This window comes from Labrus mixtus, chromosome 21 (genome assembly GCF_963584025.1).
Source record: "Labrus mixtus chromosome 21, fLabMix1.1, whole genome shotgun sequence".
Lineage (NCBI taxonomy): Eukaryota > Metazoa > Chordata > Actinopteri > Labriformes > Labridae > Labrus > Labrus mixtus.
The window spans coordinates 8,393,594-8,420,763 of record NC_083632.1 but is presented as its reverse complement, the minus strand read 5'-3'; the positions used below and the strand labels follow the sequence as shown (position 1 = coordinate 8,420,763).

Here is a 27,170-nt window from a genome sequence, read left to right as displayed (position 1 = left end):
GTTGTTGTTTTTTTTTTTGCCGCTAGCTTCTGCTGCTGCACCTTTTTCGCTTCAATGTGCAAAGCTCCCACTGGCCTCTTCATGGGAATGCAAAGTGCATCTTTAATTCCTTTTATCTGCCTTTCAGACAAAGGGTTATGCTCGCTTTCTTTTGTGGCACTTCATGTGTTCATTGTGTTGCTCTTCATGAATAGAACCTTCAACAATTTGGGTCCAAACTGGCCTTCATAAAGCACTTCCATCATCACGTAGCAGGAAAGAAACACTCTGCTATGACTCATATTACTTTCTGTAGATGTTTCTCTTTACCATCATCAACTACATAACCTGACATACATGTCTCCATCACCGGCTGTCTGTCTGCTGCATTTTCTGCTTTTTACCTGCATGCCAAAGAAATGTCTTCTGATGGTCAGAGAGCATGGAAATGATCTGAAAGTCGCCAAAAAGGTGAAAAAAAAAAAAAAAAAAAAAAAAAAAAAGCGTGCTCCTGATCCAAATCAAGCGCACCAAGCTGAATCGCTGCACACCTCTTGATCGAGTTTTTGTTTGATGTTTTTGCTTTGCTTAAAAAGGTGGTGACCTGTGTGAAATGTTTTGATGCCGGGCAGATGGCTGCTGGGAAACACTGCGAGAGGCTTCTGAGCTCGCCGTTTACTGTTGGTCTGCCTCCAGGCACAATAACGAGATGATCAATTGGCAAGCTGTCAGCAAAAGCTGCGTCATACCTCGTCCACCTGTTCAAACTTCACCAAGTATATGCTGTGAATTTATTATGGTGCTTTGAGGACATTTTTTCTTTCTGATAGCGTAGTCAGTATTTGAATGTTCTTTTTAAGAGGCTCTCACATCTAAAATAAGACGTACTGCATTCATCTTTTCTGAACACGGTTATATGATGTAGCAGGTTAGCTTAGCAACATCGCACTAAAGGGAGTGCAGTCCTGAAAATAAGTAGGATGTTAAAAAGTTGTAGGCATGAGGCTGTAGGCTAAGTGTTAACTATAATCACAGCCATACTAATATTGAGTTCAACAGCAGAAAACGTCAAGTGTGATATTGCATTCATACAACAGTTGTACAAGAGGCTGACTTAATGATTTGACCGTTGTGTTTTTATGGCACATGTAATTGATTATTCATGACAAACACAACGTTTGCTGTAATTTATTGAAGGGTGCCTTGAACACCTGATATAGTTAAAAGACTCAGTGCTGTCATACCCTATCAGCACTCATCGTAGAGCATGGCTCTTGTCCGATCAAATGACTTGGACAGAAGTCACTGTCACTGATTTATAAGGGGCATTCCCTCTGTCTGTCTCTCACCTTAAGTGTGTGTGTGTTTGACTATTTTGAGCCTGCTGAGTGCAACCTTCTGCATCAGATAACAGTAGAACATATGAGTCTATCAGACATTACCAGCAGCGTCACAGTCTGTGGTTCTCTTTTTTCCATCCGCCAATTTGAACTCCAGATTGTGTCGGCCAGCAGTGCACTAAGAAAAAGATTGAGATCTTCACAGTGACTGAACCCACAGTCTCATTTCAGACTCTCTAAACTCCATTTACGTCACATGAAGAGCAATTTTCCACGTGGACCATCAGCGAGAATGTCACGACCTTCACCCTGATTCTTGATTATTAGGTCTGTGTGGTCTTTGTGTTGCCCAGGTTACGCTCCAGTGACAGGGATGTGCCACCCACTGAGGAGCTGCACTCTGAACCACGAGGACGGCTTCTCCTCGGCCTTTGTGGTCGCTCACGAAACCGGCCATGTGTGAGTAAAGACATGACAATGAAAAAGCAAACCGGCATGAGTCTTGACTGCCTCCAATTAAGGCGATCGTTTTCCACAGTAACTGTAGGCTGTAATCACGGCACAGAGAGACGTTTGACTGGGCTCTGTTGTCTTTATAAAACAACATATGCAAGCAGTTACTCAGCCAGACAAGATGAGATTATTCAGCGCTGTTTTTGGAAAACAAACCAAATACATTATAAGTGTGTAAGTAGGAAGAACATAAACCACATGTATTACAGTACACCCGATACCCAGGTACATGTATGCACATGTCAAGAGTTTTTTCATTATTATAGGAGTGTTAATTGATTATCATAAAGGTGTTGATTGCGTGATATGTTTTAGAACTGAGGTCTTAGTAATTGGATGTCTAAATTATGGCCTATATATTTTTTTCATGTAGGCAGATGGATTTTGAAAAATTGAGAATCGAAAAAGACCAAGTGCTTTGAGTTTTCTGTTGTATCTTTCATCACTACACTGATTTACACGAGGAGGAAAGAAGGGGAAAGAGAAGCACCTCTAAATGTAATTTACGCAAATCCAACTTGAGCAATTACCCCTAGTTGGGAACACCTTAAAGGTAGATGTTATGATAGGGATATACTGGATTTCATGAGCTTTTACTTGACACACCTAATGAAGAAGCCACTGAGCACATTCTTTATTCAATACTTAAAATGGTCTCGTAAATAATCCATAAAAATACTGTGTGACCACTGAAGAATGAAGAAGCTGATTTTTTGGATTTTACAATTTATATTAAAAGAGTAATGAACACAATTATTTCCAAAAATATCATACACATGCCATTTGGAGTCCTGTAACTAGGCTTTTAGTATACAGCATTAGCAGTAACAGGTAGCCAAACAGCTGTATCTAAAAGTAGAAGTTTTATTCGCGTTGGGAATCCAACCTCAATACATTAGTAATGTGTTCTTAGCATTGACTGTAGAAAACTATGAAGTCGAGGAGACTACTAAGGATTTACATATCCTGATTCATCAGATATTTCATGTTGTCTACTGATCTTTAAACTACTCTTTTTTTTGTGCTGAATCCAATCCTCATTTGCTACCTAGGAGGTAAAACCCCTAATAAAGCTAATTGTCTTCTAGACCTGGGATAAAAGTGTATTCTATGACTTGATCCATTCTTCATCTCATTCATTACGCCCGCATTATGTCGACCCTATAATAATATCACACATGCCCAATTACATATCAGCAAGCAGCAGCACACTGACAGCCCATCTGTTGGACAGCCAATCACACACGACTGTGCTTAACTTAACATACATCCCTGCAATCAAATAATACAAATAAATTCAGGAATTATTATTCAGGATTGCTAGGCTTATTTTATGGCCTTTAGATGTGCTAACTGTTTCTGATGTTCTTTATGTCTGCTAAGCTAATTGGCTGCAAGCTTTGGCTTCACCTTTCTCATAATGTCATTTATTTCTTTTAAGGTTAAAAAAATCATCATTATTTACCTTGAAAAGCATCTTTCCAATCTGGCCTGTTCTATGATTCTTGCTTGATGAATAGCTTAGCAACAGGCTGCGTCTTTTCTACAGTATGTATTGATTTTGTGATCTTTAGCTTGAATCACAAGCAAATGTCCACCATTGTCACACGTTTCTCCCCCGATGGTGCTGAAAAGGTTAACAAGGTCACCCCTGTGAAGTGCGCCGCCTGCTGTGGCATGAATCTGGAAACTTGATTGACTGCCATGTCGCACAAAAGATCATAAGAAAGATGTCAGTAACCCCTTCATCTGCTGACAGACTCCATGCTATGCTGGTCCCTGCTTTAATACCTCTTCAAGTGTGACTGACGCTCCGAGTGAATGTAATTTCAACCTTGCTGAACAACATCCACCCTCTGATAATGATTGGGGTTGACTGATTTTGTAGTGCTTTGTTTTCTTTGTTTTAGCACTGCTAAATATTGAAAGACTTCAGACAGTCTTTGATGACAAAGAGATGACCTTTTCCAAAGAGACCACCTTACAAAAGAACTACACTAATGTTGTCTGGTTGCTCTACAACCAGACAACATTACTCTACTACTCTTTTTGAGTTCATTTTCATCGATTAAAAGGGAGCTTTTTCTGTTGTTTTTTTCCCCCCCATACATTTTGTGCGCCTCCTGTTCAATAAACCTTTTTTCCTTCCCATCAGGCTCGGCATGGAGCATGACGGGCAGGGTAACCGTTGTGCAGATGAGACCAGCATGGGTAGCATCATGGCACCTCTCGTCCAAGCAGCTTTCCATCGCTATCACTGGTCACGTTGCAGCAAGCAGGAGCTCAATCGATACATCCAGTAGGTTCTGTTTCGCACAGTACATAATTTCTTATATATCATCCTCCAACTACAGGGTCATCGCTGGACGGCTTATATATGAAGCTGTTGATTTTCTCAGAACTTTCTCCTTATCTGGTCTGTTGTCCAGAGTTCTCACGTTTATGGTTTTTGTTATGCTCTCTCTCTCTCTCAGCTCCTACGACTGCCTGCTGGATGATCCCTTTGAACATAAGTGGCCCAAGCTTCCCGAGCTCCCTGGAATCAATTATTCAATGGACGAACAGTGCCGCTTTGATTTTGGCGTTGGATATAAGATGTGCACAGCTGTGAGTCCAAATCAAAAAAAATAATTGATTTATTTTTTAGTTTGCACAGAAAAGTCAGACAGAGAATAAAGTGAATACAAATAAATCACGTGTGCTGTTGAGGTAGAAACCCACTGTGGGCTTATCTCAGTACCTCACCTAAAGACATGAACAAAGATAAAGAAGTAAAAGAAAAACTCAATACATGGTACAAAGGAGTTTTAGGGCCACATTAAGGGGGGAAATCAGGGAGATTAAAGTCATCAATCTTCAAGAATAAAGTCGTACATTTATGAGAAGTCTTAAATATACGAGAATAAAGCTGTAAATTTGAGAGAATAAAGACGTGAGCGAATAAAGTTGTTATCTTAGTCTATAGTTAGAAATGAATTAAAATAAAGAGAAAAATGAGGAACGTGGAGCTTCTTGTGAAGTTATACTTTAGTAGGGGTTTCACAAATAAGGAAATCATCTTTTGGCACATCAGCATCACATTGTAATACATATCAGGACCCTGAAAAGATACTGCAAGAAACTCAGACTTTTACAAAGAAAGCAGCACACTGGCTTGGAGGAAATTGTAGTTTCTTTTAGAAAAAGATAGAAAAGAATGACTGAAGATTTGAATGGCTGCTTTTTTCTCATTCAGTTTCGAACATACGACCCTTGCAAGCAGCTGTGGTGCAGCCACCCCGATAATCAGTACTTCTGTAAAACCAAAAAAGGTCCTCCAGTTGATGGAACAGAGTGCGCACCCGGAAAGGTAGGAAATGTCTGCAATTTGGCTTTGAGCTATGTACAGTATGTCATGTTACTTGAAAGGTATGACATTATTTCTAATGTCATTGACATTACTCTCAACTTTTCTCCTCTCTTTGCCATTTTTTTTTTTTAAAGTGGTGCTTTAAGGGACACTGCATCTGGAGATCCAGCCAGCAGCCTCAGGGCCACGATGGCAGCTGGGGCTCCTGGTCAAAGTTCGGCTCCTGCTCCAGGACGTGCGGAGGCGGCGTCCGCTCCCGCAGCCGACAGTGCAACAACCCAACGTGAGTACCGTGGCAGTGAGGAAACTTTCATAGGCCAAGAGTTTGTGAGTTTATGATCTGTGTGTACATCCAGCGTAGGATGACGTAACTGTTAATGTGTGAATGAAGCTCTGAACAGCAGGGATCCAAAACAAGCTTTTATTAAGTAAACAGAAACTTGAAAGTGTGGAAGAATGTATAGCTATGATGAAACTTTTATTTAACTCAAGATACTTTTAAGTCCAATAGTTAACTTTGACTGGATGTCTCGAAACCTTCGTTTTCATCAGAACCTTCTGAATTCTGATCTTTCATACAAAAGCTTGTGCTGCTGAGAGCGATTTGTTCGAGGATAAATATCCTCAATGATCTCCTGATTTATAGCTTGAGAGACAAGCTTTTAAAACGCTAAGAAAGAAATGAAGACGTGAAACATCTTTCATGCAATCGATTGTTTTTCTCATCCGCCAGGCCTGCCTACGGTGGTCGAGACTGCCCTGGCTCTACTTTTGACTACCAGATGTGCAACACGGAGGAGTGTGCTGGACCTTACGAGGACTTCCGTGCTCAACAGTGCGTCCAGAGGAGCAACAAATACCACAAAAACATCAAGCACACCTGGCTACCGTATGAGCACCCAGATGGTGAATATAAAGAGCAAAGTTGTCTCTCTCAAAGTTGTCTTTTTGGCTTAAATTCTTCACGCGGCACAAGTGGACAGATGATGATCTTTGCAGATTTGGACTCAGGTTTAAAAGTCTTCTGTGTCCTGCTGAGGTCTTTTTTTTTTCAGGTCCTTACAACTCTCGTATGAACCCAGGTGTGTGTGCGTGTGTGCTTTGTGTATTTCAGAGGCTCGTAAGTGTGAGCTGAGCTGTAAGTCAAAGGAAACAGGAGAGGTGGTGTTCATGAACCAGGTGATGCATGATGGGACGCACTGCAGCTATTCAGAACCATTCAGCGTGTGCGCTCGAGGAGAATGTTTGGTATGTCTTCTATAGTATGTATACCTAAATAAATGTACTTATACACTGTTTATATTTGTCTCGTGAGAGATCAGAATCTATAATAATGCCAAAAAGTCTTCATGTCAATAGTTATGTGTTACTTTTTCACTTCATTAGTGTGTAATTTAAAACTCAGTTTTCAGGGGTGTCGGATAGCCTAGTGGTTATGTTGCGTGCCCCATGTACAGAGGATATAGTCCTCGTCGCATCGCCCGTGGGTTCGATCCGATCTCGGCCCTTTCCTTCATGGCATCACCAACTCTCTTCTCCCTACATTTCCTGTCTCTCTTTAGCTGTCCTTTCCAACAAAGGCAAAATGGCACAACAAATACTGTTCTCAGTCTGTGAACTGGAGGCTTTATATTTTGTAATCCCACCCGTGCATATGAACTCCCACACATCCTACATGCACTATGAAACCCCTGCAGATGAACCAAAATGCAGCAGCATTTCAACCTACCCAAAAGAGCACGTCACTCTGTTGTTCATCTCCATCTCTGGCTTCCAGTTACTGCTCGTGTCAAATTTAAAACTCTGCTGCTCGCTTACAAAACAGCGACAAAAACGGCTCCTCCTGACCTAAACTCTCTCATCCAGGTCTACACTCCCTCCCGCCCACTACGCTCTGCCAATGAAAGGCGTCTGATCCAACCTTCACAACAGGGTCCTAAAACTCTAACTAGACTCTTCTCCTCTGTCGCCCCCCGGTGGTGAAACAAACTTCCAAACTCCATTCGATCTGCAGAGTCCCTCTGCACCTTTAAGAAAAAGCCCAGAGTGTGTTAGTTAGAGTACTTACTCTCTGATGTACGTCGCTTTGGATAAAAGCGTCTGCTATATGAATTGTAGAATTGTAGAACTCATGTCGTATATTTGACTGCAGGTTTTCTTTTAATTTGAAACGTGTTCATTTGTAATTACCATCTCGAGGCATTTTGGGATTTCAATAACTCAAAAACAGGCCAAATAAATTCAACTGAATACAGTTACGCTGCAGTGCTTTAAAGATATAAATAAATAATAATAATAATGATGATGATTCAACTGTCAGTGAGCTGTAATCTCTGCTCCAACACAAAAACATTCACATACATGGCTTTGTCTAAATGTTAGAATCCTTGGAGATAAAGTCGAGAGTTTCCTTGTTGCAGGCTGGCTGCTTTTATGTGTTTAGACTTTATTCTTGTTATGTCTGCTTTCTGTTATGCATCATCACTAACCAGACATCAAACCAGATGCATGCTGAGTTTTCTTAAGGCATCATTTCCCCAGAAGAGTAATCTCTGTCTTTATAAAAGTCAGACACAGCACCGGCCTGATTGATTGACTGCCGTATCCTTTGGTCCTCACAGCATGTTGGCTGCGACAAGGAGGTCGGCTCTTACAAACAAGAGGACAAATGTGGAGTGTGCGAGGGGGACAACTCCCACTGTCGCACCGTGAAGCTGACGCTCACAAAGACGCCCAAGAAGAACGGTAATTATCCGCTGAGTGGACAAATCAGATTGAACTCAACTTTCCTTCACAGGTGTCATTCAATGCAACGACTTTCCATATTAAAGCTAAAAAACGATAAAAAAAAGAATATGACTTCATCCAAATCTTCTATGTTTTAGCACGACTGGTATCCTACTTATGAGCAAACAGAGGAGCCAACTTTGTGTCAGTGTTTTGATTCACAAATAATTGGCTGCTATCCCAGCTCACATTCAGTGCCCTGTGTTGTGTAGCCCCCAGTATGACCATCCTGTGTCTCTGTGTCTTGTTAGGAATGCTTAAAATGTTCGACATCCCGATAGGAGCCCGACACATCGTCATTGAAGAGAACGAGACCTCTCCTCATATAATTGGTGAGTTTCTCACATCCTGTTACAATGTATGAAACACCCAGGGCAACGTTTGATAATTGGTTTGTAAAAAGTGACACCATTAACACCTTCTTCTTTTTTTTAAGTGTTTGTGTGTTCAAATGGTACAATACACTTTGAAATTTACATTTCTGTTGAATAAATTAAAAGCCATGCTTTTAATGTATGTAGCAGTACAGTGTATAAGTAGTCTCATCACATGCTGATAGTGACATCAGCATTAAAGGTCTTTAGTCAGTGACTGGATGCACCCGTGGAGATAACCACATTGACAGGGTCTCAATGTGCATGTCTCACGTTGCACTGGAAAAAAGTCCAAGATGGATTGAAATGCATAAATATGTTTGGTCTTTTCAGCCCAACTATGATTAAATAATAATGTTCTTCACTCAGTGAGTGGAATCCATTTCCCCATTTTTCTCCTCTAGAGAAATTCTTCAGCCTCTTAAAAGTCTCCCAACAGTTTTTACCTTCAGGCTCTCTTAAAGGCTAAGATGCTTAGTGAATATAACTTTTATCTTCACAAGGATCTGGTCCTAAATATAAGGTGAAATTCTTAGAAAATGTCATGATTGTGAGATTTTTCACCAGGAGCACCTCTTTGTACTGAGGAAGCTTGGTGAATACAGCCCCAGGCCTCGAAACTAAGAAGCTACATGTGGGGCCCGACTGATAGACTTGTAACATTCAACTCTCGTTGCGTAATCGGACGAGTGCGTCCTGAGTCAGGATAACTTTAATTGGCACACAGCAGAACACTGACTCCTCTTTTCTCCGCTCTTTTTTTCCCCCTCACTCGCTTTTGTGAGCTCATGGGAAAAAAAGATGACACACATCCCTGAGAAGTTACTGTCTGTGTTGCGTACCACAGTGCCAAAAATCCCAACATTAATCTTGACACATTCCCCGCTGAAAGGGAAATCTCGCCGTTGTTTGGCAGAGCATTGTCGATGATGGATGTCCATTAAATTTTTGGAGCTTCTTACTGAATGAAACTAAAGACTACACAGCGTGCACACATTTTATTTTTTATGACTAAAACCTTTCCCCACTCTCATTACTCACAGCTGTGAAGAATCAAGTAACTGGAAACTTCATTCTAAATGCAAAAAGTGAAGAAGCAGAATCAAAGAACTTCATAGAAAACGGGTTACAGTGGGAGTACTCCATGGATGGAGAGAAGGAGACGCTGAAGACCAGCGGGCCCCTGCATGAAGGCATTGTGGTGCTGGTGAGTACGACTGGAGTACCTTTTTTTTTTTTTTTTTTTAGTGATTTATCTCTTAATTTCTGTCTTATTAAGTGTCTTCTCCTTGTTTCAGGTTATTCCTCAGGAAGATGACGCCAAGATTAGCTTGACATATAAGTACATCATCCACGAGGACCTGCTGCCGCTCATCACCAACAACAACGTCCTCCTGGCTGAACTCGACACCTATGAGTGGGCTCTGAAGAGCTGGTCTCAGTGCTCCAAACCCTGTGGAGGAGGTCAGTGAGTGTGTTTTCATGTAACAAATAAGCAATTTAATATGTTTGTCACAGCACAGTATCCTTCAGGCAATCAGAAAATCCACCACAGTGCAGTCTGACTGTCACTGTGCTTGATTTGAAATGTTCTTCAAATCAAGCATGGGAATCAATGGGAAATGAATTAAGAACAGCTTTGATAACCATCTGAATCATCTATGAATGACAAACCACTGCTAGTTCCAATTTTGCAGAGTCACTTTTCTTTGAGTCTAGTCATAATAAAAATATATATTTTGATTTCTGAAAGTTGAAAAGACTAAAAGAAAAGACAAAAAGAGAACTTTTCAAAGCCATGGAAACATTGCCACTTGCAACACATTTTGGACACATAGTCCACAGTCTAAAATATAACAATTTAAAAAAGATTTGATGTGGAATGAAGAGGTACTGTAGACAGACACAAGCAAAGAGTAAAAGCCTTAGACATGCATGTTTTGAAATTATTTAAAATATGAATCTGATTCGATTCTCTATTCAATTTGGAGAAAGCGACAAAAAGATTTAAAGGAAGAGTGTGCCACATTTTAGAAGAATAATACAGCCTACTCACTGCCTGCTTGGATGTCATGAAAGTGTCTTTAGATCACCGTCATTCCGTGTCAATGTATGTGCAATGTGAAGCAACGAGCTGACCACGGTGTGCTAAGATTAGCCTGCTAACACAACAATGCAGACTGCAGGTAATTGAAGCTCCAGCAGAGGACAATTTCTTTCCCCCTCTTGCGCTTAATGGTGCTTAATTATGGTGCTTTTTAATTCATAACTCCTTTGTGTAAACACGAGTGGAGTGGGGTTGGAGGTGTGTCCCTGGAGGAGAGTGAAGGCTTCAGAATAACGGAGGTGTCACATAGCTGCAGTTTGTTTTGGTGTAGTGCTGGTGCTCAAGGGATCAAAAAGTTTAACATTCTTCCTTTTAGAGTTGAAATTTTGGGGGCGCCGGATGTCAAAGTTAAAGTCATTTTATTTTCAAAAATCCCCCCCCCCCCCAAAAAAAGGGTTAAGATTTTGAATTAGTGCTTTTACCTGTGCTTGTATGACCCCACTGTAACACTCAGGATACAAAATTTACTTTAAATCAAATATGTATTTATAAATAATAAATTATCAAAAAAAACAAGATGTAACAAATTAAGGTGTACTGGGCTAATGTAGGTTAGACTCTTGGAGGTGGTGGAGAATTAATTAAACACACGACACAGAATGTTGATAACTGGTTTTGTATTTCAAGGAAAATACAAAATACAATTTAAATAAAAGAAAATAGGCCTTCAATTAACAGATTCTTAAGGGCACTTTTTACCCTCCATACAACATATGCTAAATATTCCCAATTCTATTCGTATAAATCAATGCACCAAAACACATTACATGTACTGCAGTTATTTGTTATGTGTGTGCAGATGTCCTATATTGATTTTGTCTTTTGGTCTACTTTTTTATCTGTCGATCATCCTTCAGGCATTCAGTACACAAAATATGGATGCAGAAGGAAGAGTGACAGTCGTTTGGTGCATCGTAATTTCTGTGAAACCAGCAAAAAGCCCAAACCGATCCGCAAACGCTGCAACATCCAAGATTGCAGTCAACCAACGTAAGTGACTTTTAACTATGAACGGTCAATCTATTTTTTTCTTTCAATACCGTCTGCTGCATTCAAGTATTACAGGTAATGATGGCCCCCAGCACCTCCATCTGTCTGTCACTTTTCACAGCACATATGCTTTTAAACAGAGACAAGCACCCTTATAATGTTTTTGTGAACTGGAGGGGAAAAAAGAGTAATTGCCAGGTGACAGGAAAAACTTTTTAAAGAGCCCGCTGTGCTGACAGGTGGGTGGTCGAGGAGTGGAGTCCTTGCAGTAAGACCTGCGGGAAGCTCGGCTACCAGACCCGAGTGGTGCAGTGCATGCAGATGCTCCACAACGGCACCAACAGGCCCGTCCACAGTAAACACTGCACCGCCGATCGACCCGAAATGAGGAGAGTCTGCAACAGCACCACGTGCCCCCCTCAGTGGAGGACAGGGGCGTGGTCTCAGGTGAGCTAGCTGCCCCAAACTAAAGATAACTGTAACGTGTAAAACAGGCTAAACCTCAAAGAAAAACTCTCAAAGAGAAAGCCTGTTGCTAAACATTTACACCTACTAACTGCATTTTAGCTAATGTGCAGCTTACTGTACTAGCTTACTTGAGTCACTTGTTATGCTAACTTCAGCTTGCTAATAAATGATTGTTTAAATTAAAGAATAGCGAAGGTGCTGTCAAATGTCTTACAATTTATAACATTTTATAAAGCAATTCACTTCAAATCACATTTTCACAATAACTAGAGACCAAATAGTATTGGTATGGTTAGCTTAGCTATTAGCAACATTTTCCTCTCAATACTATCTCGCAGTTAAATTATATGACTGTCTATTTCAGTCATATAAGTGTCCCTTTTTTAAATATGCTGGGTCTAAAAGATTTATTGGACAGAAATGTTTTTGCATTTGGAGTCAGCTGCAAAATGATCAGCAATGCTTATGACATAATCCTCAGAAGCAACAGCGCTTTATCAACGCTTGTACTTGGAGACGGGGTTAGTTTGGCTCTGACAAGCTCCGATTATTATTTTGTCTGCCAACCACCACATGATCTACAATAACAAACAAGACCATCAGCATAAGGATAGACTATTCCTACATAATCTGCAGTTATTTTAGATGTCTGGAACCGCTGCAGTGGGGTAGTTATATGACACAAATTGTTGCAGGCTGTCAAAACAGCTTTGTTTTGGGTTTTTTTACAACTCCACAGTGATACATTTAACTGCTTCAGAGAGGAGGATTTTTTTGGGGTAAAAAAAAAAAAGGTTAATACGTGTACAGGATAGAGTCAGCAAAGGATTAGATGTATTTTTTTTTTTTACAGGGGTTGCCAAATATAACAAACTCAAAGTTCCTCACAGGAGCTTTAAATCACAGTGCAACCAAATGTATTTAAGAACCCGTAAGAAGGTGTACCATGGTACAAATACCAGGATATGCACTATGTTATACCATGGTAAACTTTCCCATGGACAGTATGTAGTGTGAAAATATCTCATGACCATTGATAACAGTTATTCATTACACTTTAATTAAAAATCAAGGACTGTTGTTGTTGTTGTAATAATGTTTCTTTTAAGCACAAACCAGACTCTGCTCAAGGGGCAAAATGTCATTGTGGACCTTTCGAGTTGTAAAACTTGCATGTCTCAACACACAAACATGATTGGATGCATGTTTCCTGTTGCATCAATGTGTCTTTTTTTTGTTCTCTTTGCTTGTGTGTTGTTGTTGTTGTTGTTGTTGTGATGCAGTGTTCAGTGACCTGTGGCGAGGGGATTCAGCAAAGGCAGGTGGTCTGTAAGGCCAGCGACAACACCATCGGAGAATGTGAGGGCGAGAAGCCTGAAACGGTCCTCATCTGCAACCTGAACACGTGTCCAGGTACGATCATGGGGTAATCAGTGGACAATTTCCATCAGTGTACAGAAGCCGCCCCTGCTTGATCGACTCATTTCCCTTTTATGAGTGATGCAGAAGGGTGGGGGGAGCTGTTAATAACCAGGCACAGAGGTTTTTTTCTTGCCTATGGTTGTTTCCTTCTATTTGATGCTCATTCAGCCACAGTCTTGATGTGGAATATAGAATATTAGGTGTCATGTTTTCTAACCCTGTCTGGCAGCCAGATCTAACGTAACCAAGCATTTCATTTGCTTGTTTGACTAAATTTTGCCTTCTCCGGTTTTACAAAATACCCTCAGTACTAGAAGAAAATAACTTTCTAAATACCAAAACAGAAAGAGTGCAGAGAAATTAATTCAGCTTCAGTGTCAAAACACACATTTTCAAAGAGGTCAGGGTCGGCAATTCTCCGCTTTTCCCTGCCAAGGCAGTGAGTGGAAAATTGTGGTTTTGATCAAAAGCGTGAAGAAAAAAGTCCAGGTTGTTCTCTGCGCTCTTTAAACACCAGTGAGCTTTATTACAGGTTTTAAACCACACTGTTCTGTATTCTCTCTGTAGCAGAAGGTTGTCACGAAGTTTTCAGGTCCTCTTAGTCCTGTGACACCCGATGTTGGAATATGTTTTATGCTGTGTTTTTGTTTAACTCTACTCCAGGGCAGCCGGTGTCTTCTCTCACAGTTGAAACAATGGAAAACTCCACCATAAAAGACGAAGCTGTGCACCAAAGGGATCCCGAAAACCCTGTCCACAAAATCACTTCGAGTAAGTCAATATGCAATTTGTGTCACAAACCACTCACTTTGATTTCCATTATCCTACATCCACATCTGTTTTTATTCCAATCTCCCTCACAGTGATGTCCTCTCTTCTGTCATTTCTAGATGAGCCATGTTTGGGGGATAAATCAATTTTCTGTCAAATGGAGGTTCTCGCCCGTTACTGTTCCATCCCTGGATATAATAAGCTTTGTTGTGAGTCTTGCAACAAGAAAGACATTTTTACCACACACACTCCTGACCTCCTAAACACACCGGTGGCTTCCGTTAAACCAGAGACCTCTGCGACTTCTCATGCTGTATCACCAAAAGCTCCTTTAACAACACTGAGCCCGCCGCAAACCACTAAATCCGTCGGCAGGCGGCTTCGCTCCACTGCTCCAGTTCCAACCACCTCTGCAGCCGCCGAAGCCTCGCCATCCAAGGGTGCTGCTATGTCCCCGGGTCCCACCAGGGACTCCTTCCTCACTGCTGGGAGGGGGGACTCAGACTCTGACCCGGAGCCTCTTCTACCTCCAGGGCCAGCGCGGCCCACCGCAGACTCCAGTGGAGGTGCCTCTAAAGAGCACAGTCCAAAGAGCACTTTAGGCCCAGTCACTGCCAAGTCAAGAAGGGACGATTTAGGATCGGAGAGGGACTCCAGTCACAGAACCCTGACAGTTTGAAAAACAAACAGCGAGCAATGATGTGAACGTGCTGCTCAGTGAGACGCTCTCAAACATCAGCTCTGCCTTTGCAGAATCTAAAAGACTTGCAGTGTCACTGCAGATTTTTTTCTTCTTCATTTTTTTTTTTTTTTTTTTACACAAAGATTTTTTTTTCCACTCCAGTGAACTTTGACTAGACAATGATGGTTACCTCATCGAAACTCCAGAGTGATCTGTGTGCAGCGTGGCTCCGCCCCCTCGGGCCTCAAATATGAAATGGAAGGAAGAGAAAAAAAAAAAGTTTTCAGGTGCTGTAAACTAAAACGACTACAAGACGTGCTCAAAATGTGATGACTGCATCGCTACATTCATGTTTTTATCTGTGTTCAGTTGTGTCAGACTGTTTTTCTTTCAAGTGCATTAGAACTACTATTGAACTTGTATTGTGAACATTTGAGGAGAGCTGGAAGGCCATGGCTATGGAGGTGCATGTGTTAACTACGGAGGCCTGAGTGTGCCACTAGAATATTTATAGACTGTCTCAACTACAACCAATAATGCCAAGTTAAAATAATTATATACAATGTTAATGATGTTTTTAATAACACTCTCAAAATATGCTGATTAATCCTCATATCCTCTGAGGACTTTTTAAACAGTTTATGAAACAATCAAATAACAAGTGATGCCTCAAAATGACCAAAAAAAGTGAAACAAGACCATCAGCATTAAGATTTATTATTTTATTTTCAGTGCCTGAGACTGCTGCTGCAGGGTAGGTGTCAAAGTTAGTAGCGGTACGATTCAGAATCAGCCATTTTCTACATCAAAGATTCATACGAGGTGTTTTAAAATTTATTGTTAAAGGCAGCAAAAAAACATAAAAATTGGCAAAAAAAAATACTACTTACACATGAACAGGGTAAGATGAGAAAAGACAGTTGCGAAATATTTACACAAACAGAAAGTTCTTCACAGGAACATCCACTTCTTATCCTTAAGAATAGAAGGAATTTAGAAACAACATTTTAAAACTCCTACCATTTATCATTTTTGAATGTCTCAGAATTCCTGTTTCTATTTGTTGATGGTGCACTGTGCATTAAATAACAGCAGGCTCATCAGAATGTCTGTTGCTTAAGGCAACAATACGTAACTTTTCCAACTTAAAATAGTAGTTTCAGGTCGATCTAATAGTATAATTCAGCAGGGAGAACGGCGTATATCCCATTTCCACAGGGCGCTCCACAGCTCTATTTAACTTTGGCAATGGGCTCTCCTAGCCAGTTAGCCTATTTTTTAGACTGTTTGATACGGCTCAGAGATGGAGGAGAAAAAAGAAAGGGATTTATTGATGTATTTCTCGACCCAAGACCGTGCAAGGTAGTGTTCCTCACATCAAGTTTTGCATCTTTAGAATGCAGACATAGGACTGTATCAGTCTTGTCATTTTATTCCAAACCAAGAAGTGAAAAAAGCGCATCCCAAAAATGTCACTCATCATTTTTTCTCGTTTTCCGTCTTTTAGATGCAAATGTATTCATTTACATGATACTAGATTGAAGGATGTGTGATCAGAATAAAGCACCTGTTATCTCTATAATTGTTCTATTGGCACACTCCATCCTCCATAACCATCCCTCCAGACAGGGAGCTTGATGGCTTCTCCTTCTCCGGTGCTCTTATCTTTCCCCCCAAACCCAACGTACTGGTGATCATCCTCGCTGGTTTTTAATCACGGCAACTTACTGTAGCATGCCTTCAGTCTGCCTACGTGGAAGTCAGTCACTTACACTTTAAAAACAAAACAATTGAAGAAAACTCCTTATGTTATAATGTTTTTTTAGGTAACTGATATATTTCTCAGATAATAATGTATATAGTGTAAATTGTCCGGTTATGAAAAGTAATTAACAACCAGGAATAAAGCCGAAGGTATGATGCCATTGGAAAATACAGGCGACACCAGACTGTAGCTGCTCATACTGTCAAATCATTCCTGCATTGCAGATCATAACATCATTATGTTTATTGTATAGTTCTTGTATATACGTACATGAATGAAAGCTTTAAATGTTAATATTTATTGAATTTTTAAGTGAAATGGAGAAAAAAGTAAAACATGTTTGAAAGAAACAAGATTTTTGTGGTTTCTGTTTTTTGTGCAACTTCTTTATTCGCTGCAAGCTTTTCTCTTTAGAGTGTGTTGAGTTGAGTTTGTATAACGTCCAGTCCCATAATGTATTTCATGGAATATTTACTTAAGAAAATGATTCCAATTTCAGTGTTCTTTGATTTGTTTTAAGCAATTTTAAAGTATGATAAAAGAAAAGGAGTCAAGCACATTCAGGTACTTTATTCATTTTTTTTCCAGTCATATTCAGGGACTTTCAGATTCATACTTGTGTCAATGTTGACTCCTTATCAGGAAATCATAATGAGGTTCAGTGGCACACTGTGACAGTAATTCCTATAATAAGCCAGCATTTATCCGCCAGGCTGGCACTGGCCTACTGACTCTCATGTCTGCCAGCTTTGCTCCGTGGAGCGTGGGGGGCTGAGCGTCTCCTCCAGGGAGTATTTTCAGCTCGTGCTGAAATGGCGCCACTTTGTTGAGCAGCCAGGCTATCACTGAGACTCCATCTCACGGTGTTCCCCTGAGTGATGACAGGGTTCTGCAGCGATGTGGAAATCACACAGACTGAGTCAGCCCAGGGTAGCGCTCACTGCGAGACGTCTGCGCAGGTGTCTGGTGAAATCAAGTTGCGCCCGAGGCAGAGCCTGATTGACAATGGATGTTGGCAGCCAGCCCTGAGAATGACATTATCTTTGTTAGACTGATCAGCCTTGATAATCCAAGAAGGACTCCCCATGAGGAGTAAACAGTCAAAGAGATGTCAAAGTAAGGAACCACATTTTCCACTTTGAAACCTTTAACAGGAAAATAAGTCTTTTGACTTTTTTGTCAAATAGCAGCAAAACTAATATTTTTTATATAATGACATCCCATTATGCTCTTCTGTACAATTAATATTTTCTTATGGCAGATATAACATTGGCATGCTAATACCCCAAATTAACACAGCTGCACTTTACTCGTATACATTTAGGTGCCACATTAGGATCTTGGGATGTGTCTCATATTGGACGGGGGTTAAGAATATTTTGACTTGCTCAAACAGTTAACAATGAACGATTTTTGTGTGATGTTTATATGTCCTCATGAAATGATATTCCCAAACCATCGAGCGTTTATGGTCCTGTCCTTTTAGTTAAATTGGTGTCCTGATGCAACCCTGAAGCTAACCTGTATCAGGTGTACAAAAACAAGTGGAACATTTGTTTTAAATGAAATTTACATTAAATGCTAATGCTAGAAGGTGACACTTATAATCACCTTTCTTACTCTGTATGCCTTCTATTTGAGTAATCCTCCATTTTCATACTCCAGTCTTTGTTCACACATTTTATTCCCGTGCAAATTTTAAATGAAGTTACAGTTTACGTCTGAATTGTAACTATGTTTCAGATGTTCAATTTTGATGTCACATGGATTACTAAACATGTCGGGCAGTATTATTGAGTAAAAGGGGCCTTCTAGCCAAATGACTGGGGTGGTGGGGTTTGTCTTCAGCTGTATGAAAAGAGGAATATCTCGCTCCACAAAGCTGGCTGTTCACTAGCTGGAGCCCCTGCCTCCTCGCTCCTCACTCGTCGCACTGTTGATGATTGATTGTGCAATTTACTTCCACCGACTCCCCAAGCCACGGTCGTATGAATATTTACCTTTGATTGTATATTCTACTTATGTCGCTTCCTTGTATCTCACACAATTGCATCTCCTATGGGTGTCTGCTGGGTTCTGCTGATAATATGAACATTCACATGTTGTATCATTTAAAGCGCAGGTCCTGAAATGCAAACGTTTTGAGTCATTTTCATTCCGACTATTCTACCCTGCTGGGCCTCACTGCACATCATTATAGCATTCTTGTATATTGCAGCCGGTAATTTGAATACAATTTGGATTGTTTTTGTTGTTGTTGAGAAGCTCAGCCAAAAAGAGATGCTGATAAAAGTGTGTGAGCAGTAATAAAGCAGTGTGGTAGGAAACATCACATGCTTCCTCACATCAAATGTTATCTCTCATAATGGAATATATATAATAATATAATAATTCATATTGCACACCTTCCATTGAGCAGATGCTTCTACTCAGGGGCGTGTCCAGAGGGAGTAGCCATGCCCCCCCCCCCCCCCCCCCCCCCCCCCCCCCCCCGATATCTTATTAGCCACCCCAAAAATCCTAAACTATGATTTACTATTTGCCTTGTCAGAGGTGGGACTAGTGGTAAAAATCAACAACATGGGGCTGTGTTGCAACAGGCTGCTAGAGTTTTCATATCAATGTCATTTTTTTGTGGCTTTGGACAAAGTCTTTTTGAGTTCTTTCAAAATAAAGCTTGACAGATTTATATTTCACCCTCTTTTTTGTTATTTAAAAGTAGATGGTGGAAATAGAAAAGGTAAATAATTGAAATTCAATCATGTGTATGTGCACATATATTCCACTCATGCATAAGTCATGGCCCCAATTAGGCCGCCCCAGTCAAAAGAGTGCGGACATGCCCCAGCTTCTACTATAATCAAACACAAAAAGAAAAATGTACTGAAGAAAAGGTACCTTAACATCCATGTTAAGGAGCCATGTGAAGCGGCTTTTTCTTGTGTCCTTGTCCAAAGCTTGAATGATGATGCAAGTTGGTCCATCCTCGGCTCTGCGGGCATGCAAAGACACTCAATTAATTTACTTTCATTTAGCCAGAGCTTAACAAGGATTTTCTCCATAATCAGACATTTCTGTATACATTTCCATGATTGGGTCTCAATTTCAATGAATCATGTCTTTTATATGAAACATGTTTTATTCTTGTAAAAAACCAACAAAGATATCATTGTATGTATCATCAAGTGCTACTCTAGGCGTGACCAAACTCAAGGTCCTTGTACTAAATGATCTAATATATTTTTATTTTGATAGCCTTTTTTTTTTTTTGGTTGAAACTTTTAATTCAATTTTATTGACCTTTTTATCCATTTGGAACTTCATTTTAGTAAAAGCGTCAGTGTGATTCAAAAGACAAAACTGGACATACTACAGTTTAAGAGTAGACCATACACGTGTGGCTTGGTTCAGTTTCAAAATGGCACTAGTAAGAGTAAGTGTGCACAACAATAGAAGAAAATAGGTCAAGCATCCACACATGCTCAAGCTGTTATGAGTGTGACAGAATATGCACTGTGCATTAAAAGGCATGCTTTCTTTTATGGAGCCACTTGTATCTGCAGCCTGAAGGTACGTCAAATTGCTTTTGAAGAGTGTGTGAGGTAAATACGACTATTTGTAGTCCCTTCTATTAAATCTGTGTGCTGCCAATAATAATCAGTGGTTCCAGGACAAGTCAGTGACTTGGTTTGATTTGGTTGAGAGGTTATTGTATTTATTTTGAAAATCATAAAAGGAAATTAAATGGTTATTGCCATTTTATATGAAAGAAAAAAACATATACTTCTTAATATTAATAACCTCATGTGTTAATATTTAATATAAATAATTATTCAAAGGCTATTGCAGTGTGGAAATCAGGTATCAGGTATCAGAAATCGAAATGCGTAGACACATCCCTGTTTAATAAAGGATTTTTATACCACATCAGAGTGCCTCGGACTTTCAGTTTAGACTGCCTCTCCACACTATCAGGGCAGTCAAACCTTATTTTATGTGTTGCAGCTTCCACAGATTTACAGCGCACTGCTGAAACACATTTTTGCCACATTTATTCTTGGCAAGGATTGATACTATTGACACTTTAAAGGAATCTGGATTAAATGTTTGACAGAAAACACTCCTGATGCAGGTAACTGGACATTATCCACATATCAAGAAGGAGTACTGTTTGTCCACAGGGGTCAGGATGAGAGAAATGGAGAGTTCCCCACAGTAGCCTTAAGATCAATTTTCTCCCTGTATGCTTCTTAACAACTTCCACTCTCTGCTGCGAGAGCAAAGGTCTCATGCTGAGTGCATTTCCAGCCCCAGCTCTTTTTTTCCACAGTTTATTTTGAAGCTCAGACTCCACAGATAAAAGTCAAAGGTTTTTGTGATACAGCAGGAGGAGTACGTAATTGGTTTAAAGAGATAAGAGAGATTCACCTTCATTGATCAAATTTCAGGTTTTACACTCTGTAGTCATGCAACACACACATAGGCTGAAGTATACACACACATGAGGATACACAGGATCCTATGGACATGCACTAATGGAGAGATGTCAGGGTGATGGAGTGGCCCACAGCGGGCGCTCTTGAGCTGATGGTGGGGAGGGGGTTTGGTGCCTTGCTCAAGGGCACCTCAGCAGTGCTCAGGAAGTGATCTGGCACCTCTCCAGCTACCAGACCAACTTCCATATTTGGTCCGCACCGGGACTTGAACCACCGACCCTCCGGTTCCCAACCCAAGTCCCTACAGTCCCTACAGACTGAGCTACTGCCGCCCACCAAAAAGCACTCTCCTCAACAGACCCGTTTCCTCATATCCTGAATGTTAATGTCATAATGTTATTACCTGAGGGCAATTAAGCCGAGAGACAATTCTCAGTTTTTAAACACCTTATAACATCGACTACACAAATCATTTAGCTTTTCGTTATTTGCATTGTTGCTGTTTTTTTGTGCTGGATAAGTGGACTATTAAATGATTTATATCACAAACATGAAACTCATGACTGACAGACTGAGATTCCTCTAAAGCACTACAGTGTTAGAGAGATAGTTTAATGGGGCGTTTGCGCACTTCTACATTTTTTTGATGTTCAGTTGAAACGGACTGATGCCCGAGCTGTGTGATCCTACCTCACAAAGCCCGCCTGCGGTGGGAAGGACTCCAGCTGAATGGCTGCTCCTCCGAGATAAACTCTTGACTCTTGTTTGCAGCTGTGCCTCACGCTTAAGAAATCTCTCTGTCCAATCAGATTTCCTGCTGTCTCAGCGGACACCTCGTGAGTGACCATTGTTTCAGGTCCGACCTGCTTCAGAATCTAAAAACACATGAGACACAATTTCAAAACACTGCAGGACTCAATTGTAACCATTTAATGCATGACTGTCCATCCTGCCTTCTCTTTTACTCGCCAATGTTTTTCATTTTATTTTATTAGTTAACAATGTTTTTTTTTTTTAGAGAAGGTCGGGGTTCCAACATTCTTTGCGGCATCTAATACAACATGGCATCAATAGATTTGGCTCTACACAGAAAGAGGCAGATCAATACAACTCTGAAAGATACCTGCCCTTGTAAAAAATGTGACTCCTCTTTCCTCAGTCTGCTTAAACAGTATGTATCACACTCACTTTGATTTGCTGTATGCTCGGGTTCCACAGGTTCATCTCCTCCACTCTGACAAACAAGAGGTCGTAAAGTTCGTCGACGCTGCCCTCTAGGACCGCCTCCAGCCTGAAGACCTTCCTGGCATCCGGCATCACTTTGCTACAGATTACATCCCCGTTACTCTGAGGAAGCAAACAACAACACCACCAGTGTTAATTATTGTAAGAGAACCATAGAGGCTGTCAATCAAGTGAGGTTGCACTTAAATCAACCCGAAGCTATACCTCTGCAATCTCAACTCTCCATCCTTCATTGTCCTCCAACATCCTGAGAGCATTTCTCATTGCTTTGTGGCCTTGTTGTACATAAAACAGCTGATCTCCTTTTGACTGCACATTTGTTCTATCTTCAGATTTGCCCTCTGCAAAAGAAACTTCCTTAGTATTCAACGCTCTAAAACAAACAAAAAAATAATAATCTTGAAACAAACAGACTTGTGATTTTTTTTTTTACCTGTATAATTGAATCCAGCAGGCACTCCTATGAGGTGTTGCATGCATCTCCATCCCTGCAGATGTGTGATCTCTTGGCCTATCACTGCCACAGCTGTGCGTTGAAGACCTGCAGGATTGAACGGTAAAGAGAATGAATAAATTTAAAAAAAAAAAAACATGTATCAGTTTGCATTAAATGAAACAAGTCCACCCTCAGATGATACATCAACCCAACTAAATTTAACTCAACTTTTTAAACAAACATGAAGCCCAAAAATGCATCACATAGGACAAGCTGATGAAAAACAAAGAGCAAACTGACAATAGTAGATCCAACTTAGAAAGATTAAGAAAATCAGAAGGGTAAAAGCAATACAAGGTTATGTATGAATCCTTAATAAAGGTTTCAAATAAATGGACTTAGTCTAAAACATCAGGCGTAATTGAAATTAAGTCTTAGTAAGCATTTTTAACTTTACCTGCCACGTTCCTTAGGTGGGGGTAAGAGATTCCACAGCAGAGCTTTACAACAGCAGGCAGCATGTTGTCGGTCTATGGCAGTGACGGCAAAGCAACACATCAAGTCTCCAGTCTTTATACGGCCTGTGAAGGACGCTGCACCGAGATAAGGAGAAGGGATAGATAGGACCAACTCTGGATTTTTTTTTGTTTTCTTCCTGAAGGTCAAACTTGACAAGAATTTTTAATAAGCTTAACACGGAGTTGGATGCACGAGAGATGCTTGGAAGAAATCTGAAACGTCATGTTTTTTTAAATAGAGCTTCTGCTGTACATATTTCATTCTGCACATTTTGTTTCTTATAGAATTTAATAGATTAATGTGGATGAAATAATGCTAGAATGGGTATCAGCTGTTGAGCAGGTTAGTATACTCTCTGACATAGCGAGGTCAAATAGTGGTTTGTAATTAAATTAGTTTTACAGTATTGATGTCCTGATTTTTGTACACAGTTAAATAGTCTTTGCTGTGCCTGAGTTTGGTTTGAAAATAATTAAAGGTGAGTCTTGTACTGATGCCTGTCCAACATAAAGGCAGAGTAATAAGTAAATCAAAGCCTATCAAAAGGCTATTGACGGATGTTCTAGGGTTCTTTTGTGGTGATTAACTATATTCAAAACACATGGCTGAGGTGGAGTGATACATTATGCAGCATGCTTTTATGGTGACAAGGTTAAAAGCTGCATTTTTTTTTTCAAAAGCAGGATCAGCCATTCTTTAGCTTTTGGAGCTGCCATAGTCAGAGACAGGAGAATACATATATTAAACCTCAGCTGTGCTGTCCGTCAAAAAGCGTGCTTGGAATTTCAATAGACCTATCTCTGAGCAAAGAGTTAACTGAAGGCTAGAACGGTTTAACAGGTTACGCAAACACAGCAGTGTGGAGAAAAACAACTGCAGTTCCGAAGGGGCCCCTTGAGGCTGCCTTGAAAATAGAGTTTATGGTTATAAAGCGCTGTGATAAAATGCCCAACATCACAGTAGAAATAAAAAATGTCAATAGCTCGGTAGACAATGCAGCCTTGACAACTTTATGTGGTCTGAGATGGATTTTAACAGAACTTGCGTTAAACGATGAATGTTTAACTTCTTGATCCAGTAAATGTGGCCCTTGAGCACCTGCATGAAACCGAAACAAGCTGCTGTTTGGCGACACCTCCGCTATTCTGAAGCCTCTACTCAGTCTACTCCAGCGGAGTTTAATCAATTACAAAGCATCGTAATTAAGCACCATTAATTGGTCTTTGCTCCAGCTGCATTTGCCTGTAGCCTCCATTGTTGTGTTAGCAGGCTAATGTTAGCACGCCGTGGTTAGCTCGTTGCTTCACATTGCACACACATTGACACAGAATGACGGTGATCTAAACACACTTTCATGACATCCAAATAGGCAGTGAGTAGGCTGTGTTATTCTTCTTCTCTCTAGTCCTCAACGAACAGGTTTATACACGAGGTCTTCTCGTCCATGTAAACACGATGTAAACACGGCCCGACTACAGTACAGCTGACGGGACTCGCGCTCCTCACTCATTGTAGAGAGTCATGACTCAGAGAGACATTTAAACAGGAAATACTTGATTTCTGCGATATTTATGTGTAAAATGTCACACATTCTTCCTTTAAGGCTTAAGTTGTGCAAATAAAGGCTTCAGTGCTTTAAAAATTAATCAGGTGAGGGCAGCTGTCTTTAAAATCAGAGCATCACTCAACAAATTCAAATCTCTGAACCTGAACCTCTTGGAAGTATGCCCTCTTTTCACAATATACAAAGGGTGGATTCGAATTGTCCCTCCTATCTCCTTTCACTGTCCACTTTACCTTAACCCCGGGGAAAACGTCATGAGGTTAAGGAAAGATGTCAGGAGAATTCATAAAGGACTTAGGGAAAGGCGATCTCGCTGCTCTGACAATTCGACCACATTTCCACTAGGCGACGTCATTAAATGCGACGGGCCGGCGGAGGTTAATGACGTGGGTCCGCCGTGGTGAAACTACAATGTTCAGAAAATGGACTACAAAAAGATCATCTAAAAAACTTTCCCCTGTGCCTTCTTGCTGGTGAAATAATCCTAATTACCAAAAGGTTGGGATTGAAATAAAAGCAAACCAGGCTACAAGTAAGAAAAGTGAAACCATCACCTTTCTGTCCACTCAGAAATCAACATCAAAATAAGCATGATTGAAATTAATTGTTACATTTATGCAAGATATACATAATGTTGTAAATGTACAAGTGCACATAGCATCATTAAGTGAATGAAATACGTTGAATAAAACATGATCTGAGCCCCTTTATGGTCATCGTTAATGTTCGTGAACGGTCGGATGCGCGACTCGCTTTAAATGTTGCGGCTGCAAGGAATTGTGGGGCGGCATATCTCATCTCCTTTGGTAAAGGACGGTCCAGTGTAACCTATGCTAAAGGAGGTTATAAAGGAAGCATTGACCCACCTTTCCTTAGCTTTTAGAGAATTCGAACGGCTCTTATCATGGCCGCCACTTCAATGCTTCCGGGTCATTTCACTCAGTTAGGAACCTTCCTGAGCAAAAATGACAATTCGAACGCACCCTTAAACTACAATATACTTCTAATAGATATAATAATTATTTTGGGTAAAAAAAAACAATCTTCCAATTGTCTTAGTTAATGTTGTTGTCTAAACAATCTATTAAATATTTACCTCTAAGTGTGCAGTAAATCTGTGTCTATTATGTGAACCAGCTCTCTCTCTCTCTCTCTGTCTTCACATCATACAACTGCATGTCAATTTCTGAGCTGTACGTGAATGTGAATGATTATTTGAGAGGGGCCAAATAGGAGGACTTTGAACTCGTAAGCCTTCCAATGTCCCCGAAAAATAGGGACATGGAAATAAGCATCCTTGAGATTGATTGTTAATCGACTTAATTGACCCTACTGAGTTAGCATGATAATGAGTCAACACAGAGTATAAGCTCCCCACACCTGGGCTTAATCAAAGACAATCAGTCAAACACACACCTGACTGCAGTGAATTCATTCTCTCACCAACCTCACAAGCAGAAATAATGATTCCCCTTACATAGTAGTACAACAACAAATAAGGCAAAAGGCTTGGAGATGTGTTGTACACACCAGGTTTCATCAAGTGCATTCTGACAGTCTGTGTTAAATATCTGATTTGAAACCTAAATCCTATTTAACTGCAGTCTGAACAAAGCCTCAGTCTGTCACACATCCCTAGTGTTGTTTTAAAAATCCACTTTCTCTCAAACCCATGTTGGAATAATTAAGACATGAATGATGAGCATCAGAGCAATTTTAGATAGAATAGACTTGAGCTCCACATACATGTCCTTGCTGCATCTCCCTCCTGGCGACGTGACCTCACTTTGAGGTCACCTGACCTGGTCAGCAGGTGAAGTTCAGCATTCACGTCATGAATCCTTCTCACAAGGACACCTGTTGGCTCTGATAGATAAGAGGCAGCTGGGCGCTCTATCAGCAGCGTTTCTCACAAGGCAGAAGGAGAGATGAGAGACCAGCATTGGGCCCAACAGTTTCTGATATAATAATGTCTAATTTTAATGTGTGCAGGCACAGTTATAGATGATACAGCCTACCACTAAAATGAAGTCAGTCGACAACTTCTCTGGTGAATTTAATGAGCAGCATGTACATTATGGTTTATTTAACAAGAATCATAAGTATCATTGGGAATGTAAGTTATATAAAAAATGTACATATCATCCACATAATCTATATCTCCAGGGTTGTTTCAGAGGATTTGAAATCAGTGGAACATAATCATGCATTTGCATTAAATTTGCTCGTCTTTAAATTAAGCCCTGTCTGACGGTCGTGCTTATAAATCAGCTCTTATCTCTTACTTCATTTCAGGGTCACGTTTCAGGGCTCAGAGCAAATGAAACTTCGAAGTCTTCAAATCCCCTCTGGTCTCTCGGGACCTTGAACCTCTCACTTCGCCAGTGGTGCAGCGGAGGTTCCTGCCAATTAGTGCAAAGGCC

General features: G+C 40.5%; 2 protein-coding genes across 4 annotated transcripts in view; one reads left to right on the top strand and one right to left on the bottom strand.

Moving 5' to 3' along the window:
• The window catches only part of LOC132955384 (A disintegrin and metalloproteinase with thrombospondin motifs 14), a 43,375-nt gene extending 26,475 nt beyond the window's left edge, over positions 1-16,900 (top strand). For both annotated transcript variants that reach the window (XM_061028230.1, XM_061028229.1), the window contains exons 7-22: positions 1,673-1,778; positions 3,988-4,131; positions 4,307-4,439; positions 5,068-5,181; positions 5,316-5,464; positions 5,915-6,087; positions 6,296-6,429; positions 7,803-7,926; positions 8,220-8,300; positions 9,386-9,549; positions 9,641-9,806; positions 11,307-11,439; positions 11,679-11,886; positions 13,191-13,320; positions 13,993-14,100; positions 14,220-16,900. In XM_061028230.1, the coding sequence (XP_060884213.1) occupies positions 1,673-1,778; positions 3,988-4,131; positions 4,307-4,439; positions 5,068-5,181; positions 5,316-5,464; positions 5,915-6,087; positions 6,296-6,429; positions 7,803-7,926; positions 8,220-8,300; positions 9,386-9,549; positions 9,641-9,806; positions 11,307-11,439; positions 11,679-11,886; positions 13,191-13,320; positions 13,993-14,100; positions 14,220-14,779 (2,627 nt within the window). In that variant the 3' untranslated portion in view covers positions 14,780-16,900. The remainder of the gene's footprint in view (positions 1-1,672; positions 1,779-3,987; positions 4,132-4,306; positions 4,440-5,067; positions 5,182-5,315; positions 5,465-5,914; positions 6,088-6,295; positions 6,430-7,802; positions 7,927-8,219; positions 8,301-9,385; positions 9,550-9,640; positions 9,807-11,306; positions 11,440-11,678; positions 11,887-13,190; positions 13,321-13,992; positions 14,101-14,219) is intronic.
• A 197-nt stretch (positions 16,901-17,097) lies between these two features.
• On the bottom strand, positions 17,098-26,667 carry star2 (steroidogenic acute regulatory protein 2). Of its 2 annotated transcripts, none has more exons than XM_061028912.1 (8): positions 26,494-26,667; positions 23,122-23,257; positions 22,662-22,769; positions 22,433-22,569; positions 22,172-22,330; positions 21,674-21,858; positions 19,446-19,539; positions 17,098-17,572 (listed from the first exon to the last, which is right to left on the bottom strand). In XM_061028912.1, exons 2-8 carry the CDS (start codon positions 23,183-23,185, stop codon positions 17,468-17,470), a joined length of 852 nt encoding a protein of 283 aa, XP_060884895.1. In that variant the 5' UTR covers positions 23,186-23,257; positions 26,494-26,667; the 3' UTR covers positions 17,098-17,467. The 2 variants fall into 2 exon arrangements, with proteins under 2 accessions (XP_060884895.1, XP_060884896.1); XM_061028913.1 differs by having other exon boundaries at positions 23,122-23,245.
• Positions 26,668-27,170: the final 503 nt, after the last annotated feature.

Bases quoted from the DNA above. Each gene is read 5' to 3' on its own strand.
- star2 (XM_061028912.1), bottom strand. From the start codon at position 23,185: ATGCTGCCTGCTGTTGTAAAGCTCTGCTGTGGAATCTCTTACCCCCAC. The intron at 22,770-23,121 runs GTAAAGTTAAAA...TCAATCCTGCAG, and splicing joins CCACCTAAGGAACGTGGCAG to GTCTTCAACGCACAGCTGTG. The intron at 21,859-22,171 runs GTGAGTGTGATA...ATGTGTTTTTAG, and splicing joins CGAGCATACAGCAAATCAAA to ATTCTGAAGCAGGTCGGACC.